Source organism: Dromaius novaehollandiae, chromosome 27 (genome assembly GCF_036370855.1).
Source record: "Dromaius novaehollandiae isolate bDroNov1 chromosome 27, bDroNov1.hap1, whole genome shotgun sequence".
Taxonomy (NCBI): Eukaryota; Metazoa; Chordata; class Aves; order Casuariiformes; family Dromaiidae; genus Dromaius; species Dromaius novaehollandiae.
In genome coordinates this window covers 2,708,997-2,726,690 of record NC_088124.1, presented here as the reverse complement: position 1 = coordinate 2,726,690, position 17,694 = coordinate 2,708,997, and the positions used below count along the sequence as shown (strand labels likewise).

General features: G+C 58.3%; 1 protein-coding gene across 2 annotated transcripts; it reads left to right on the top strand.

The window, feature by feature from the left end:
• Positions 1-2,168: 2,168 nt before the first annotated feature.
• On the top strand, positions 2,169-11,124 carry KCNA3 (potassium voltage-gated channel subfamily A member 3). Of its 2 annotated transcripts, XM_026112003.2 has the most exons (3): positions 2,169-4,337; positions 9,819-10,408; positions 10,566-11,124. In XM_026112003.2, exon 1 carries the CDS (start codon positions 2,313-2,315, stop codon positions 4,062-4,064), a length of 1,752 nt encoding a protein of 583 aa, XP_025967788.2. In that variant the 5' UTR covers positions 2,169-2,312; the 3' UTR covers positions 4,065-4,337; positions 9,819-10,408; positions 10,566-11,124. The 2 variants fall into 2 exon arrangements, with proteins under 2 accessions (XP_025967788.2, XP_064354205.1); XM_064498135.1 differs by having other exon boundaries at positions 9,819-11,124.
• The last annotated feature ends 6,570 nt before the right edge of the window (positions 11,125-17,694 follow it).

Genomic DNA, 17,694 nt, shown 5'->3' with positions numbered 1-17,694 from the left:
TCTCCTGCTGCCTTGACAGCACCGATGCAGACGGTTAGGGCTGAATTTGTCTTAGCCTTGAATATGCAGAGCAAAAAAGTGGACCAGCCGCTGCGGGAGCGTTCCCACCTCCTGCCTGCCCGGGGGAGAAGGGCGATGGCAGAACCGGGCCGCCGGAGACAGCGATAGCGTTGTGCGACTTCTTCCCCGATCGCAGAGCAAATAATCATAAAAATCCAGGATAATCTGAGTGGGAAGAAGCAGTCGAAGGTTGCGAGGAGGGCAAGCGGGGCTGAAGGAGGTGTGAAAGCTCGGCGGAGCTCTGCCTAGGCGCAGAGAAAACCCCATTGCCCTTCACCCGTAACGAGCCTTTTGTCATCGGTAAATGTTTATGGTGTAAAAGCAGCCTTGTTTGTTTGCCTTGCACAGATGACGGGGATTTATTGGCAGAAATCCTGGCAGCGGAAAGGGAAGAGCCGGGCAAGTCTTTAAGCGCTGCACACATGTGCGTGGTGCGCAGCCGATGGTTTCACGGCCACGAAATCCTCGCGGGGAGTTTTCCCGGCTTTCTTCGCCTATGAGCAACGCGGGGAGCTCGAGGGTTAACGATGAGCCCGGCTGGGCTTCCTGCCCCTCCGGGAGCCGGGAAGCTCGGGAGATGCTCCGGGCTGGAAAGGAGCAGCACTTGCTCTCACTGGGAGCCCATCCCGGATACTAATTCCCACAGGAGCGATGGGGCGAGTGCAGGGGGATCCGCTTGCAGCCTGGGATGAAACGGGACTCAACAGATGGGGCTTGAAGTCACGGGTGGAGGTGACAACCAGGGACATGTAACTCCATGGCAAGGCGCACGTCCCCGGGCAAGCACGCTCGCACGGGACCTTCTTCAAATGTCTGTGATCTTCCTGCTGGTGCAAAAAGTTTTCCGGCTGGCCCTGCTGTCCGGAAAAAGCGCCGGAGATGCTTTCCGGAGACGCAACGGCAGCGGGCAGCTCCACGAGAGGCTCTGCTTGGGCTCGGCGCTGCGTGGGAGGCCACCTGACCGCCGGGATCCCTCCGTGCGGCGAAGCCCGGGAAAGCGCACGGACGGGCGCGGATGCCTCGGGACGGCGGGTTTCCTCCCTGCCTCACCTTGGTGCCGACCCGCCGTTCCCGGAGCCGGCTCTCGCGGCAATATTTATTGCCATTTCCCCTCCCCGTGCTTGGCTTCTTTTATGGCTTTGTATATTTTGTGCAGCTTGTTGCTAATTTGGAGTATAAATAAGTTTGATCTTTTCTTCTGTTTCCCTCCCTACCTTCTGGAGGCTGTTCCGGTTAAAAATAACCGCGGTAATAAGCCCAAGCGGGGCTCCAAGCTGCCGGAGCGCCTCTACCCCACTCCGCAGCGGGACCGTGGCACGGCCGCACCTCTCCCACCCCCCTGAGCCCCATGGCCGGGCTTTTTCCCCAGCTGGGACCTCCCTAAATTGCCTAAGCCCCGCTTGGCCTTGGGATTAAAAGGATTTGGGAGAGCTAGGGGTGGGCTTGGGAGAGCGCTTGGTGCAAATCTGACGGGACCGGAGCATTTGCACGAGCAACGCTGGGCGCCGCTTGCAGCAGGGGAGGCTTTTTCCCTAAAAAATCCACTATTTGCATAAGATTAATTCGAGGTGTGTATGCAGGGGGGGGATGGAAAGCCGCTCGGCTGGGACGCGGGAGCCGCTGACCCGCAGAGCTGCGTTTCAGCCGGGCTCTGACTCCACTTCGCTCCTCCGTTCGTCGGGCTGCGGGGCTGCACACGCCGTCTCCATCTCTCTCCTTTGCAAAAAGAGAAACCCCTAAGCCTGCAGCTGAGACGCTGATTCAAAACAACTGTTGGCTGCTCCGTAACGCCGTCTGCTTCCCGTCCGCCGCCGCCCCGTTCCCCAACGGCGGCTCGGAGCGACCGGGCAGCAGCTCGCTCCCCAAATCCCCATTGCGGCTTCCCGGGGCGAGCGGCGGCGGGAGGCAGGAAAACTCCTGGCAGGCAGCAGCAGCGCCGGGGAAGCGCTCCGCTCCGCCGGGCCTCGCCGGGGGGCTGCCGGGGGGCTGCCGGGGGGCTGCGGGGGGGGGGCCGGGGCCCACGGCGGGCTGTGCTGGGGGTGGCTCCGGCGAGCGAGGCGGCGCCAGGCTGGGGGCGGATTTTTTGAGCGGAGCCTCGGCTGCTCAGAGCGGCGGCGGCGGGCGCCGGAGCGGTCGGGCGGCTGCTGCTGCCTCTGCGCTCGGAGGAGGAAGAGGAGGAGGAAGAGGCGCCGCCGCCGCCTCTCCGCCTTCCTCCCCGCCGCCGCCGTCTTCCCCGGCCGCCCCCCACCTTTATGGACGAGCGCTGGAGCTTGCTGCGCTCCCCGGCCGCCTCCGCCGCCGGCCGGTCCCCGCGGGGCCCCGCCGGCAGCAGCCACCACAACCTGGGCTACAGCGAGCAGCCGCCCGCCGCCCCGCAGCCCGGCGCCCGCGACGAGGACGGCGAGGGCGAGGAGGCGGAGGAAGGCAGCATGACGGTGGGGGCTGGCGGCGGCGGTGACCCCTCGCCGGAGGAGCTGCAGCATCCTCACCCGCTGCTCGGCGGCGAGCGCTACGACCCGCCGCCCGCACCCGCCGCCGGCCCCGCCGGGCTGGCCGGGGCGGGCGGCGAGCACGAGTGCTGCGAGCGGGTGGTGATCAACATCTCGGGGCTGCGCTTCGAGACGCAGCTCAAGACGCTGGCGCAGTTCCCCGAGACGCTGCTGGGCGACCCGCGCAAGCGCATGCGCTACTTCGACCCGCTGCGCAACGAGTACTTCTTCGACCGCAACCGGCCCAGCTTCGACGCCATCCTCTACTACTACCAGTCGGGCGGGCGCATCCGGCGGCCCGTCAACGTCCCCATCGACATCTTCTCCGAGGAGATCCGCTTCTACCAGCTGGGGGAGGAGGCCATGGAGAAGTTTCGGGAGGACGAGGGCTTCATTCGGGAGGAGCAGAGGCCGCTCCCCGACAAGGAGTTTCAGCGCCAAGTGTGGCTCCTCTTCGAGTACCCGGAGAGCTCCGGGCCGGCCCGAGGCATCGCCATCGTCTCCGTGCTGGTCATCCTCATCTCCATCGTCATCTTCTGTCTGGAGACCCTGCCTGAATTCAGGGATGACCACGACTACGAGGGAACTGGAGGGACCTTTGGGACGGGTGGTGGCCCTCTCCCGCCTGAGGTCTTCACCAATTCCTCCTCCTCGGCTGCTGCCATGGTGTCGTCCTTCACCGACCCTTTCTTTGTGGTGGAGACTTTGTGCATCATCTGGTTCTCTTTTGAGCTGCTCGTCCGCTTCTTCGCCTGCCCCAGCAAGGCCACCTTCTCCAAGAACATCATGAACATCATTGACATTGTGGCCATCATCCCCTACTTCATCACGCTGGGCACCGAGCTGGCCGAGAGGCAGGGCAATGGCCAGCAAGCCATGTCCTTAGCCATCCTCCGAGTCATCCGCCTGGTCAGGGTCTTCCGTATCTTCAAGCTCTCGCGGCACTCCAAGGGGCTGCAGATCCTGGGGCAGACCCTCAAGGCCAGCATGCGGGAGCTGGGTTTACTCATCTTCTTCCTCTTCATCGGCGTCATCCTCTTCTCCAGCGCCGTCTACTTCGCAGAAGCTGACGACCCCAGTTCGGGTTTCAGTAGCATCCCAGATGCCTTCTGGTGGGCAGTGGTGACCATGACCACGGTGGGCTATGGGGACATGCACCCCATCACGATCGGGGGCAAGATTGTGGGCTCTCTGTGTGCCATCGCGGGGGTGCTAACCATCGCTCTCCCCGTGCCCGTCATCGTCTCCAATTTCAACTACTTCTACCACCGGGAGACCGAAGGCGAGGAGCAAGCCCAGTACATGCACGTCGGCAGCTGCCAGCACCTCTCGTCCAGCGAGGAGATGAGGAAGGCTCGCAGCAATTCCACCCTCAGCAAGTCGGAGTACATGGTGATAGAAGAAGGGGGGATCAACCACAGTGCGTTCAAACAGGCTGCCTTTAAGACAGGCAACTGCACAACCACAAACAATCCCAACTGTGTGAACATCAAAAAGATCTTTACGGATGTTTAAGTGCAGGACAAACAGACAAAAACCCGAGGCTGCGTTGCAAACCAATAATAATAGTAATAATAATAATGCAAAGTGACTGTGTACTCAGTATTGTGTGGAACATGCACCATCGTCGGTCTGTGTGTGCCCTTGGTTTTATACGTTTATTTTTTTTTAGATTGTTCCTTTCTAACCATCATAAAAAGGAGGATTTAAAATGTTCGGGAGGAAAGAGGACGGCTAAAGGGTAACGGCGAGGAAGACGAAGACAAAACACACTCACCGTGGAAACAGGTGTTTGTTCTGCAACGTGTTGCAGGGCTGCTTTTGTTTTCGCGTTTTTGGGGACATCTTGCTTTGCTTCTGTTCCTCTTCCCCCCCCTTCCCTAAAGGCAGCGTGTAGCTGTTTTCCCTTCCATCACATAAGCTCAGTTGTTGGATTAGCAACCGCGAATTGGGTGGGGAGACGAGAAAAACATGCTGCGGAGCTCGCTGGAAGGGGGTGGGGAGGAAACGACCATTTAATTTTGCAGAGTCTCTGTTACCACGTTGTTAAATGATGCTTAATAGCGGAACATGTGGTGTGCCGTTACGGGTGCATCCCACATTCCCTCTTCTCCCCGGCTGGATCATTTAGGAAATTCTAATCTGGCCGGAGACCGAGTGTAATCAGTTCTGATTTAAGCAGCGAAAAAAAGAAAGGAAAAAAAAGCCCTCATTTTCTAGTCTTAATTCCCTTCCCCTGCAACCCTACGGCGTTATCGCGTCCGACGGGGAATCGCTGGCCTCCCGGCGAGCGCGTGCCCGGCGCGGGGGGAGGCGACCACGCGGGATCGCGGGAGCGGGGCCGGTGCGGACCCCCGGACCGGGCGGAGGTTTCCGCCGGGCCGTGATGCCAGAAGATTCACGGCGCCTTGCGGCCGAAGTCGCTAATTCGGACCGGAGCGATGCAGTTGCCATGGCGACCCCGGTTTCCCGGGAAACCCCCGCGGGTTGTCATGGCATCCCGTCTCCCATCCGCCCTTCCAGACGCTTCCCGCGGCGCGAGGTCCCCCCGGCCAGCCGGCAATAAGCACCGCGACAGCCCCCCTCGCCCCGGCCGCCCCGGCACGCGGCTCTCCCGTTGCAAACCCAGCCGTGCCCGCGGCGCCCCGGCTCGCCCTCGCCCGAAGCCGCCCGCCGAGCCGCGGCCGACGCACGTGGGAGCGAGCGGCATCCAGCCGGGCATCGCTGCCGCGCGGCCGTAAGGAGCGGGATTGGTGCCCGAAGCCCCGCCGGGGGGGACCGTGCCCGCTCCGTCCTGCCTCGCGCGCCGGGGCCGCGGGACGTCCGCCGGCAGCAGGTGAGCTTTGCACCGAACGCCTCGTGGGGCCCCGCGGCTTTCGGGGAGGACCTCGTGTTTCGGCATCCGCCGTGTCCGCGTGCATGTGGGGTAAAGCGGGACGAGACCCCCCGGCTCCGCCGATCCGTTCGCTTTTCCCATCGCGAAGCCGCTCGCTCCGGGCGGCAAAGCCACACGGCTCTTCGCAGCCCCGTTTCTCCTCTGAAAAGGTTGTTTTTCGCTAAGTAAATCCGGATTCCTGCAACGGCGCGAGCGGCGCGGCAAGGCCAGGCAGCGCCTCGTTGGGCAGAGAGCAGCGGGGCTCTCGCCTGGGCGAGTCACGCATCTCCCGCGGGTGGAAGGGGAGGATTTGCCCCGGAGATCCTGGCCCTGCCGAAATCAGAGCTGAGCCGGGATTTCCCCCAGACTTAAAAGGATCAGAACAACTCGCAACACGTAACCTTCTCCCTCGGCCTCGTCTTAGCCCCGGTATCTTGCTCGGTTACTAAAAAAACCCTCCTTATAACCAAGCAAAGCTGGAGCAGCTCCTGCTAACGGCATCTGACAGCTTTATTGGAGCTGCAGTCGTCGACGCCGGCTGCCGATCTGATCGAATTGGCTCTACTAGTTCGACGCGCTGGCGCTTCGCCATCGTGGGAGCTCGCGGGGAGCTCCCGTCTCCTGGGCGGCCTTTTCCAGGGTGGGAAAGGTGGGACCCGCTCCCGGGAGGCCTTTTCCCGACAACGTCCCGGCGGGTCTCCATCAGCACGGGCCTGGCCGGGACTCGCCGCCCTGCCTTTCCCCGCTGCAAGCTCTCGCTTTGTACCGTTACTAAAGATTTTACGCACACGTGTTCCTCAGAGGACGGTTTGGGTTGAGAAGCAGTGGAAACGCTCTCCCACTCGGGAGGATTCGCGGATGAGTTGTGCATCTGATTTCTCCCGGCGGCAGCTGGGCGTGCGGCAGCCCGGCACGGAAACCACATGTGAGCACGATTTCCAGCTCGCTGTGCCGTCTCCAGCAAGCAGAAACCGGGCGCTCCTTGGCTTTCCCGACTCCTCCCTGCCGAGTTTGCAGGGCCAAAATGGCTAAAAACTGCTTTTATTGACAATAAAAGATAGCAGCTGGGAGAGGGGGCCGGGAAGGCGGCGCAGTAGAAGGCGGTGCCTCAAGCCTGCAGAATGCAGAAGCGCTGCTGCTCCGTCCTCGAGACACGCACGCAAGTGGGAAAGCTGGCAGGGAAAGCGGGGAAATCCTTCCTGCGGCCTCCCCCACCCGTGCCTGCCTCTCCTCCCTGCCCCGTCAGTCAGGCTAATTCGATATAAACGTTTCATGCTGCTGCATGGCCTGGCCGCTCCCCTCCAACGAGCTGCATTTCGCCAGGCGAGATTGCTGAAAGATTGGTCTCTTTGCAGCCAGCTGCTTATTTAGCTCCCTTGGCGAGCTCGCAATGTGCCTCCTATTATGTCTTAGGACCGTTTTAACAGCCGCTGGGGAGTTTAAGCTGAGCTTTAGCCCTTGCAGCATGTTCGGCTCCAATGTTTGTAATGTGCTTAGAGGGGGCGGCACGGGGGGATTAGCGTGAGCTGCCGCAGCGTCCGGCCGGGCTGCGGGGAAGCCGGGACCGGGATGCTCGCGGCGGTTTGCACGGCCGGGCTGGCGCACGGTGCGATCTCCTTCGCCGTGTAGTTTGGAGCCCTCTTCCTGCCAAGCGTTTAAAACACGCACGTCTCCGGGAGAGCGCGGCGGCTCGGCGCTCGGCCTGCTCGAAGGCACAGTTTTTTTTCCCCGTTTTTCCCTTTTTTTAGCAGAGGATGGCCGCGCAGCTCGCAGGCCTGCGAGCAAAACCAGGCAAATAGGATTTCGCCCTGATGATTTTACGCGGCCGCAGGTCTCGGCGGCGCCCGGCAGCGTGGAGGAGGGGAGCGGAGCGTTATCACCGATATCTCATTAATCGGCTGCTGCCGCGGGGCCGCGCGGCGAGTCCGGCGCGGGGATTTGGCCGCTTGCCTGCAGCGTCCGGCTCGCTGCAGCCCTGCCGGCATCGCTGCCCCCGGGACACAATCGAGCCCTTTTACGCCCCGTCTTGGCTCCCCGAGCAGGAAAATGAGTAATGAAAGCGATATTCATCCCGCCGGCACCGGAGCGCCTCTGTTATTTGTCAGCGGGTTAAAGCACCTCGCGTTTTTTTGCTCACGAGAACTTTCCCCCGGGCGGATGCAGGATGCGCCCGGAGCCGTTTTATCACCATCGCCGGCAGCGCGAGGCAAAACCACAAAAAACCCCCAAGAAAACCCTCTGGGAATTGCATCGCTCTGCGTTTGTTCCGTCCGGCAAAACGCGGCTCCGCGATGCCCGCGGGAATCCCTCTGCGCCGCCTCGGCAAAACTTTCCCCCGTGACCGTCGCCTCCGGTTTTCTCCTTTTTCATGAATCGGGACGTGCTCAAGCAAATAAAACCTGGCTCCGAGCTGAAGCTTCGGTGTCTCTCTGGTCCGAAGCAGCTAAAATCCTACTTATTGCTGCTCTTCCCCTGTTCATTACTGCAATAATCTTTACCCAGCTGCGTTGCACACTGATGTCAAGATTAGCAAAGCAGACAGCACACGCAGCTGGGTTTTTAGGAGTAAATCATCTCCTTCGGACTCATAACTCAGGTGCTTTTCTGAGCAGCGCTAAGCTCTGGCACGTCTCTCGCTTTTCTACGTTGGTTGCACTTGCTTTTTAGCATCTCTGCACCCGCGGGAAGCCCCGGGTTGGGCGTGCGGCTCTGACAGCCGGCCAAGCTGCTGCTCCCTCGCTGTCAGGCAGCGTTAGTCCCTTTGGTTTCCCTTCGACACTGTCCAGCCCCGGCTGCTTTGCTTGATCTCTGCACCGGGGCGGAGAGATACGGAAAAGCCTTCGGGGTTGTGTCACGGCTCGCTCGGCGACGGAAGCAGGGGAGCGGAAAAATATATATTTGCTGTTTCCTTGTCGGTAGCAGGAACCGAGCTGAGCGCCCTGGGGTGCAGTGGGCTGATGCCGCGTAACTCGGCCCGGGGGATTCGTGCAAGCGGTCCGTGAAAACGGGCGACTTTGCACCCCGAGGCTGGAGGACGAGCTGCCGGTGGGGAATCGCGGCGATACCGAGTTAGTACAATCAGAGCTTGATAAGATCCATTTTCTCTAAACCTGTGCCAACTGGCATCGGTTATATCTCCGTGATTAATTCTCTATTAGCCGTCTTGGCCGTCCTGGCATATTTTGGGGATCGGGGATGGACGGACGGACCCATCGTTTTGCAGGTCGCCTTGTTTCTCTCTTAAAAACCTGCCGCGGTAGGAGCTGGTTTCCAGTTCCCTGGAAGTCCAGCCGCTCCAGGACTCCGGGGATGGCCAACGAGAGCAGCCGGACGTGCGGCTCCACCGGCTCCGAGCTCAGGCGCACGAGCTCTTGGGCCTGTTTCAAGATATCTCGCTGCGGCGGCTTTGCATCCTCTGCTGCTGTTGGAAGGGAGGGAATTTCTTCTGGGAATACAGCTGGAGCCTTGCAGGAGCTTCAGCAGCAATATCTATTAACCGCTTCTGACTTTTTTGCCCCAAAACTTGGTGGATTTAGGGAGCTAACGGCATGGGGAAGATTTGCGGATTTGGATTTTCTTCCCCTTTACCAGGGCCGCTTCCAGCCCCCGGCATGGCCTCGGGCTCCCGGAGAGCGCCGGAGGGGCCGGTGGCTTTGGAAATGCCGCGGCCCGATGCTCTGGCTCATGGATTTGCATCCATCAGCGCTCGGTGCCGCTTCAGCTCCCCCGGTGCCGACGGCGCCCAGCTCGCTCCTTTTTTCCCAGGCTCTGCACCGCTTCGCTTTGCTTCCCGCGGCAAATCCCACCTCTCCCTTTGCTCCGCCGGCTCCGACCATTTTCCCTGCGGCTCCTAACCGCGCTCCGGCGGCGTGCCGGACCTGCAGCACCAAAACTGCGGTGCCGGCTCCGGCTTCGCGGCGCTTCCCAAAATTGGGGCCGGGACCGGCCCGTCTGCCTTCCCGCTCGCTGCTCTCAGCCCGCGTTAATTCTCCACCAGATGCATAAGATCAGCCCGGTGCTTAATAGCGTGCGAATCATGTCGGGTCTTAACGAAACCGGCTTGATTAAGATAAAAACATGATGAGGAGAAAAAAAAAAACACCCTTCACGCTAATTATTCGGAATTGGATTTGGAACTTGCCATTAATGACAGATAATAGTTAACAAATTGAGTATATTTAATGGACCTTTTTCTATCTTTAGCTCTAAATAGAGCTGGAGACTGTATTGCACTTAGTCTATTAAGGTTTTAATTAGCAAATTTTCCCTTCTCATCTGTGGGGCGCGGAGATTTTAGAGCTGTTAGGGGGGCGCGACATGCGGGATGATACTCCGCTTTGCCGAGCGCTTTCTGTCCCGTTTTCCTGACTTTTCTGTGTGCTCTTCGTCGGTAGGTGTGCCCTGTACCAGAGCCTGGGATTTAATAAAGCCCCCGCGACGCCCCGAAGGAAGCCGCGTCTCCGCCGGCGCTGAAGAAAGCGGTCGGTGCGCTCTGCCTCGCTTTCCCGGCCGCTGCCCGAAAAGCTAAAGAAAACCCCGAAAGAAACGGCGGAGCATCCCTCGGCCCGAACGCAGCCTGGCCGCTGCAGGGGAAAATCAGGCTTCGTCTGCCGAGACGTCCCCAGGGTTTAGCGGGGGAGAGCAGCGGGGTCTCCTTGCTTTTTCCGCATTTTTTTCCACCCTCTCAAAGACAACACCGTCCGCGCATCTTTAAAGCAGTCTGAGATACGGCCGCTGGCTGGTGCTTTAGAAAATACATAATTTCTCCAAAATTATGGCACGTGGCATGACCAGGCTGTCCGGGGGGAGATGGAGCAGTGCCGGGAGGGTTTGCTGCCCTGTCCCTCTTCTCCTGCCGCTGCCGCACTGGAAATGGGACTCTGCCCATTGGCATGCTCAGTGCCGGCTAAAGCAATGCCTAAAACTTGCGTCAGCGCAGACCTAAGCCGGCATTTAGGGAGGAAAATCACCATCAGTGCTGAAGGTGAGATCTTCCCATGGCTGAATTTAGACCTGACCTTTCGATAGACTCTTAATTTGTGGCCTGGGGTCCCAAAACATTGCGGGAGGGGGGATGTTGCTACCTGACCACCTTCGACGGCCAGCGCAGAAGTAATTCCTCTTTTTTCATTTCCCATCAGCTGCTCCACGAGCGATTTTCAGGGTGTCTTCCCGGGCCTGAGATGGTTGGATGTAATTTTGGCTTTGCTTTCGCCGGGGAGCGGCACGGTGCGGTGCTCCGCCTGCTTCCAGTCGGGATGCGGCATCTCCGTGCCCGGCTCAACCGTTGCACACGGATTTTAAATCCCCTTTGGAAATTCAGCGTATCGTACTGCAAAACTCCAAAGTCCTCCCCGAGGGGAAGCTCAACCTCGTCTATCTGTGCCGCAGCATCAGTGCAATTTTGGCCTTGAGGTTTATCATCGCGGTCTTGTTCTTCCGACGTCTTTTCAGCTCCCGCTTTGCCAGCGAGCCGTGGTCAAGCCCGTTCCTTCGATACCAGCCGTCGCGTCCCACTGCTGCGGCGTGACCTGCACCGCGGCCCGGGCCTCCCATCTGGTCCCCGGTAAAACCCGTGTGATTTTGTCCGGTTGCGTGCTTTTTTTTTAATCTAATGTTGAATTTATTTTTTTAATGGTTTTCATTAGAACTTACAGACGGTATTTCATATGCCACGTTCAATAAAACGGCTGAAACGTGCCCGTGTCCTGCGTGTTGCAATGAGGTGGGCTTGAAAGGAAAGGCGGGCGGGGGGGAGATGTTGGCGTTGCAAAGCCTGATGCGAGGAGGAGGTCTAAGACGCTACATCCCCCGGAAAACTCGACCTCTCATTTTTCCAAAGGAATTAACTTATTCCTTTAGAGGGGGCAAAATCATCCCCACTTCCAGCATCCCGATGGATGTTTTGGAAACCTCATCCTCTGCCACCTGAGCTGCCTGCTACGTCTTTGAGCTTCACCTAAAAGCAAATGTGGCCAGACAGCGTCAGAGCTTGTGTGTTACCAGTTGCCTCAAAAATATCAAACAGGAAGAGAAGGGCAGAAAAACAAGTTATGCTCTTGCAAGCCGCATTTAATCTGCGGCAGCTGTAGCCAGCGTCGCTTCTGCAGCCGGGCAAGCTGCAAGCAATTAGGGGCCGGCTGTGCGAGGACCTCCAGGACCGGCTGAAAGTGATTTTCCAGTTCTTTTTACTTTTGCATCACCTGTCTCTGAGAGTCACTGATTTCATTTAAAAAAGCAAGAGGGGATGGTCCTGGTTTGGTGGAAACTGGCTGGATACTGTAAAATGGACTGGTCCAAGGCACAGCCAAAAACCCAAGCTGGTTTGAGGTGAGTGTGGGAAAGGTGAGGGCTGGTTTGGGGTCTGGATTGCTTGAGGGAGACCCAGCCTGTGGGAGAAGTGGTTAGAGATGGTGCAAGGGTGGCCTGAGCTGCAAATGCAAGAACTGCTGACAGTGAAATCAGAGAGGGGACAAAGCAAGTCCTGTCTGCCTGGTTTGGGTCTGGTTTCATTTCTGAGCCTGGCCTTGCTGATGGGCTTTGGTGCTTGCGTGCCAAGGCTGGGAGTGTTCCTCAAACTGAGCCTGGCCTTGTGCAAGGGGGTTTCCTTGCTGCTGGCTGAGTCAGGACCGCAAGTGCTCTGTGGCTGCAGAGGCTCCTCTGCGGTCACTTGGGTGTCTTGCAAATCCCTTCGGAGGGCTGAAACCCAGGGGGGCCTGGTGAGAGGCCCAGGGTGCTGAGCTGGCGGCTTGGGTAGCTACTGGGATGGGGAGCAGCGAGGCAGCCCTGTGCCTGCCTGGGCTGCTGAGAGCAGCTCTTCAATGGGGGAATTCAGCAGTGACCGGGACACTTGACTTCTTGTGTTTTACAAATCCTCTTGTCTGACCCGTTGGCCTCTTGGCTGCCGTGGGGCTCCCTGCACGTCTGCACTCTGCCCCTGTCTCTTGACTTCCAATCACTTTGACTTCTGCCTTTTCAGCATCTTGGGTTCCTCTGTGGTGTGTGACAGGCCTGGCTTGTGCGGGTTTGGCTTTCCTTGAACGTGAGGTCTGCTGGGGACCCAGCTCCCCAAAAAGTGCAGCTTGTGAGTCTGCTGTCCCCCGGACATGGGTGGCTTCGAGGGCTGGGGCAGCCCAGCATGTGGGTTTGGGTTGATGTGGAGCTTGTGGTTAAATGGGGAGATGCTTGTGCCATGAAGCAGGATGCCTTAAAGCTTGAGGTGCAGCCTGGCTTTCCAGGCGATGTGAATCCCCGTGGTCCAAACCATCTGGGTGCCGGGTCTGGCACTAGCCAAGTCGCCTGAGTTTGCACAAGAAGAAGCATGAGATGTCTTGCCTGGAGCTTGCAGCATGTCTGTGCCTAGTTCCTCATGGGGACTGAGGGGTGACCCTGGGATTTGAAATGCCCACAGCAGAGTTTTGCAGAGTTTCCAGTAGAGAAGCCCATACTGCTGCCTGGGGCAATAAAATACATCGAGGAGATGCTGCAGCAAAGTGCTGAGGAGGGCATGGATGTGGCCAGTGCTGGCAGCTGGTCCTTCTGGAGTTTGGTGTGTTTTTTTTGTGTTCATTTTTATTTACTATCTCCTTTCCTTCTGGCAGGAGGAGCAGTGCAAAGACCAGGGGATGTAGGTCAACCTGGGGGGGGGTGGATGCCTCCAGCTGGCTCTTTGCAGGTTATAAAAGGTGGTGGGCAAAAGCCACTGCAGCAATAACGCAGTAGAGAGCATGTTGAGCTGCGTACGGCGCTAGGATGGCACAGCACTGCGCTGCCTGGGCTTGCGGCATGTAAATGCAGCAGAGCTTTGGATGTTTGGATGACTGTGCTGCTACCAGCAGCCTCCAGCAACGAGTCTCGATGCAACGTGTGGAATGAGCCCTTCGTCTGCTGGCTTTAAATCTGCTGCTTGGAAACTTCCCTGGGTGCCATTTACTAGAGCTATGAGGAAATCGTGATTAATTGCTCCCTATTCACTATCTCACCACCTTTCAGGATTTTATCCCACTCCTGCTCTCTTTTCCCAGCTCTCTGGGCACGGGAGCTGGGAGTGAAGCCCTGCTCACCCTCAGCACCCACCTCTGTGCTTGGTCTTGTCACCTGGGTCTTTTTCCAGGGCTCTCCCAGCCCCATGAGTTGCTCTTGTACAGAATATTTTCCCCTCTTGGCAAACCATGTTAATGAGGCTTAAATTAGCCCCTCTGGTAGCATCCTGCTTTTCCAGATGCTGCTGACCCTCCCCGCAGTGGGAGCCAACCGCTTTTCCCTGCTCCTCACCTCCGAGCTTCTAAGCAGATGTTGGCACCCAGAAGGAGCTTCCCTTCTATCCCAGCCCTGCCTGGGGACACAGGTGATCTGCTTGCAGAGCAGACCTGGATTTTCGAGGCTTCCTCTTCTTTGGGGAATTTTTCTTTCGGGGAATCTTCTGCAAATGGCAGCATCCCATCAGAGCAGGTTGCCCTTCTCCAGAGCTCCTCGAAAGAGCTCCTGCAGAGCGGGGAGCCGTGATTGCCTTCCAAAAGGCTTGTTGGCTGCTCTTCCTTCTATCACATCTATCCCTGGGGCTACTAAGGTTACTTTTTTAATAGTTTCTATGCGTTTGCCCATGCTCCTCCATGGACAATGCTGATACCAAGGGTTTACCCCGTGTTTCAGCTGGGTCTTTGCTTTTTCCATGATCAGCGTGTGTGAGAGGAGTCTTCATCTACTGGTTTTCCAGGCAGATGTTCACATGAGTCCCCTCTTGTTTTATGCATCTGCATAGATGAGATGTGCCCCATCTGTCACAGATGGGATGAAGATGCCAACAAACTAGCTCATTTTGGGAGGAAAGAGCTTGCTGAGATCTTAATAAATGCTGCAGTAGCCCTGTGGGGCTCGGTCCTTCTCCCAAAGGGGAGCCAAGCAGAAGCTCCCAAGCTCCATTTTGGATCTGCCCAGGACTCTGGCCTGTCTTGAGGTCTTTCCTGAGGATCCCAACAGGAGATGCTGAGAGCTGTGGCTATTCTGGATGCTCCCAGGACCTTTCTGCAAAAAGGGAGTGTTTTTATCTCTGCAGAGAAATTCAGCAGCCCTGTGGCAGGGTTTGGGGGGAAAACTGCTGAGATTGGGGTGTGCAGCGTTGCCTGGGGGAGGATGGATCAGCTCTGCCGGCCCCATGGGAAGCCCCGTGCCGGCTGCAGGAAAAACCGTGGCTTTTGGAGGCTGGTCACGCAGGAAACTGTGGGGAGGGGGAGAAGGGGAAGCCGGGGCTAAAAATAGCCATTTTTATAAAGCGGCAGATGAAAACCTCTTTGAAGAAGCGAGGGGAGAGGGGGAGGGCTTCCATGGCAACGGGGAAGTCTGGCTCTTCCCAAAAGAGGGGGTGGGAGACGAAGAAATAGTAAATAAGGCAGAGAAATGACAGGGAAGAGGATGCTGCGGGGGTATGGAGTAACGAGCGGTGCCGCGCGCGAGGTAGCGCAGCCCTGGCAGAGACGGGGGCTCCGACACTGCCCACCCGCGTAGCCCTGGGCATGTCACCTTGCCGCCACCGCAGCCTCCCTGCTGGAGCCCAGCCTGGGTGCCGTGGGCTGCGTTCGCTGTCCTCCAGCCCTGGCTTTCAGCCTCCTTCCAGGCTACGCCGGCTTTCGACGCTTACGGTGAACGCGGGGGCCGAGCCAAAGCGGGCTGGCGTGGCCAGCGGCTTGGCACGACTCGCGCTCTGGCGTGGTGCACGGTCTGGCACAGCCCATGGCTTGGCACGGCCCGTGATGCGGCGTGCCTGCGATTTGGCACGGCGCGGGGTTTGGCACGGCTTGCGGCACGGCGGGGCCGCGGCTCCGGTCGGCCGCCCGTGCCGGGCGCTGCATCTCGTGGCTGATGCAGCCGTGATGCCTGGAGACCCTCGAGCCCGTGCTGTGAAGCCTTTGGGAAGGTGCTGAGCACCATCAGCCCGGCATCCCTGCTGGAGCTGAACCCCCCCATCCTCCTCCAAAAGGCAGAGGGTGCAAGGGGCCTCTCGGACCTCTCTGCTTTCCCAGTTATTTGCAATTCCCGCGGGAGGCTGCGGTGGCGGCAGCGTTGCGGGTGCCCCGTGGGTGGGCTCTGCCGGTGTCCCCGGCACCTGCGGCAGGGCTGCTGCTGCCTGCGCCTGTCCTAGCGCCTGGCCCCGGCGGTTCCCCCCCCCCCCCAGGACCCTCCCAGCCAGCGGAGAGCACATTTAAGAGACTGATAGATGCACAGATTTTTCTATACCACTCTGCACCAGCTTGCAGACCTCGCTGCACCAGCAGCCCTAGATGGGGTGGAAATCGGAGGAATTGGGATAACAGAGTTAAATATGAAGCCTTAAAAAAAAAGAAAAAAAGAAAAAAAGCTGGGGGGAAATATTACAAGGACACAAAGCCCCTTTTGGTCCAGGATGGGGGTTCCAAACTGAAGCACGCAGGATGCAGAGGATGGGGGGGTTATTTTGGTGCAGCACCCAAATGCAAGGCTTTCCCCAGCCTCCCGGGGGTCCCTGCAGCTGGGCTTGTGGCCTGATGCAGCCACTTGGACCAGGACCACCAGCCCTGGGGTGGGAAGAGGAAAGGAGGGAAGGAAAAAAGGTACTTTTGGGCGCAGGGATGGGCTGGGATGCTCCAGTAGAGGGCAGTGGAAGCTGCACACATGCGTGGCACCGCTGCGAGCGTGGGACCCGGCGCTCCGGCTCGGGTGACACAGGGACCGCAGCACCCTTCTGCCCTGGCCACCCACCCCAAATGAGAGCCACGATCAGCTCATGCCGTGGGAGCTGCAGTGACATGTTCAAAATGGTTAAAAATGACCCGATTTCCAAAACGTGCTCTGCAAAGCTGGCCTGCCTTCAGCATCTCCGCTTTGGCGAGCAGGTCCTGCGAGCCTTGGAGAAACCCTGTTTATCTGCTGGGGTTGGAGCTCTGCAACGAGCCCTCAAAGGATGGAGGGGTGCAGCTGGGTCCCCTCTGCAGGGAGACAACTGCCTGCAGCCGACGGGGGCTCAGCTGAGGCCGTAAATAAAGTCCCAGCCCCGGGGAGGGCTGGGGAGATTTTGCATGCAGAAGAGATGCAGCAGCGCGAGGCGGGCTTGCTTGCAGGAAGGATTTTCTTCCCGCAGCCGAGAGCACTCCGGCCTGGCTGGGAGGAGGCTATTGATTTCTCTGCTCTTTGATAATTTGGCCCATTCCTTTCTGTCTGTGCATGTCAAATAAAGTGTCTTTGAGAGCCTTTTAACCGGTGAGGCTGGAGCGGGCGCTCGCCCATCCTGCAGGTACCTGCTGGCAGCCAGCACTCGCCCCGCACCAGCCCTGCCCCGCGGAGCAGTGCTAAAGGCACCTCGTCCATTAGCTCTCCTAAAGCCAGCGGCCACGCGGCATGAAAAATTCACAATCTAAGTGAGTTCCCAAGCCCCCAAGACCTGAAGTTCATTATCGTGTTTTGGCGGGGCAAGATGACCTTTATTTTCGATGAACGATGCCTGGGCAACGTTGCTGCTGCCTCCTCTCTAGGCAAGATGCTAAAGCCTACTGGAGCGTCTTTGGAGGCAAAGATGTTGCAACTTGACAGTCTTGACCAAAGAAAAATTCAGAGTTAAATCTGAATTCTAAATAATCTAATTCTAAAAAATCTACAATAATCACTTATTTAATTAAGAAGAGTAATTTGGAGAAATATAGGGAGAATGTATTTAATGCTAACTTTGCAGATGGGCAGCATCTGCTGTTTTCTGTTGGCTGTGATGTGCCTTGGTGGAGACTCCCTTGGCTTTGATGTGCTTTGGCTCGGAGAGGAACTCCCAAAATGATGAAGCTGGTGACTCGGGTCCATCTTATTACTAGGATTTGGAAGAGGACCAATATGGACTATTCATTAGGGCAATTCCTGTGCGTGGAGAGGTGCTGGGGGATGAAGCAATGATATAGATGGTCCAGGAGACTGGGAGGTCCTTCCAGGTCCTGCATGGCCTGGCCATCACCACTTGCTCTGCTACTCCTCCGTGTGACCTTGGGCGATCCCCTGAACCTCCCTTCATCTCCACGTCTCCCGATGGAGATGCTCTGACCTCCTGCATGGCAACATGTTGGGATTCTCCGGCAGCATCTGCTATGGAAGAGCAGAGTCCGGTCCTCGTGTCTGTGTCAGGTTGTTCCTGGGCTGCTTGTGCTTTTAGCTGCCGGACTGCGACATCGGGGTCACCGACATCTCTGCGTGTCTCCTCATCCCGCACTTGCGCACCAAGGCGCGAGCGCTTGCGGCGAAGGGATTTTGGGGCGA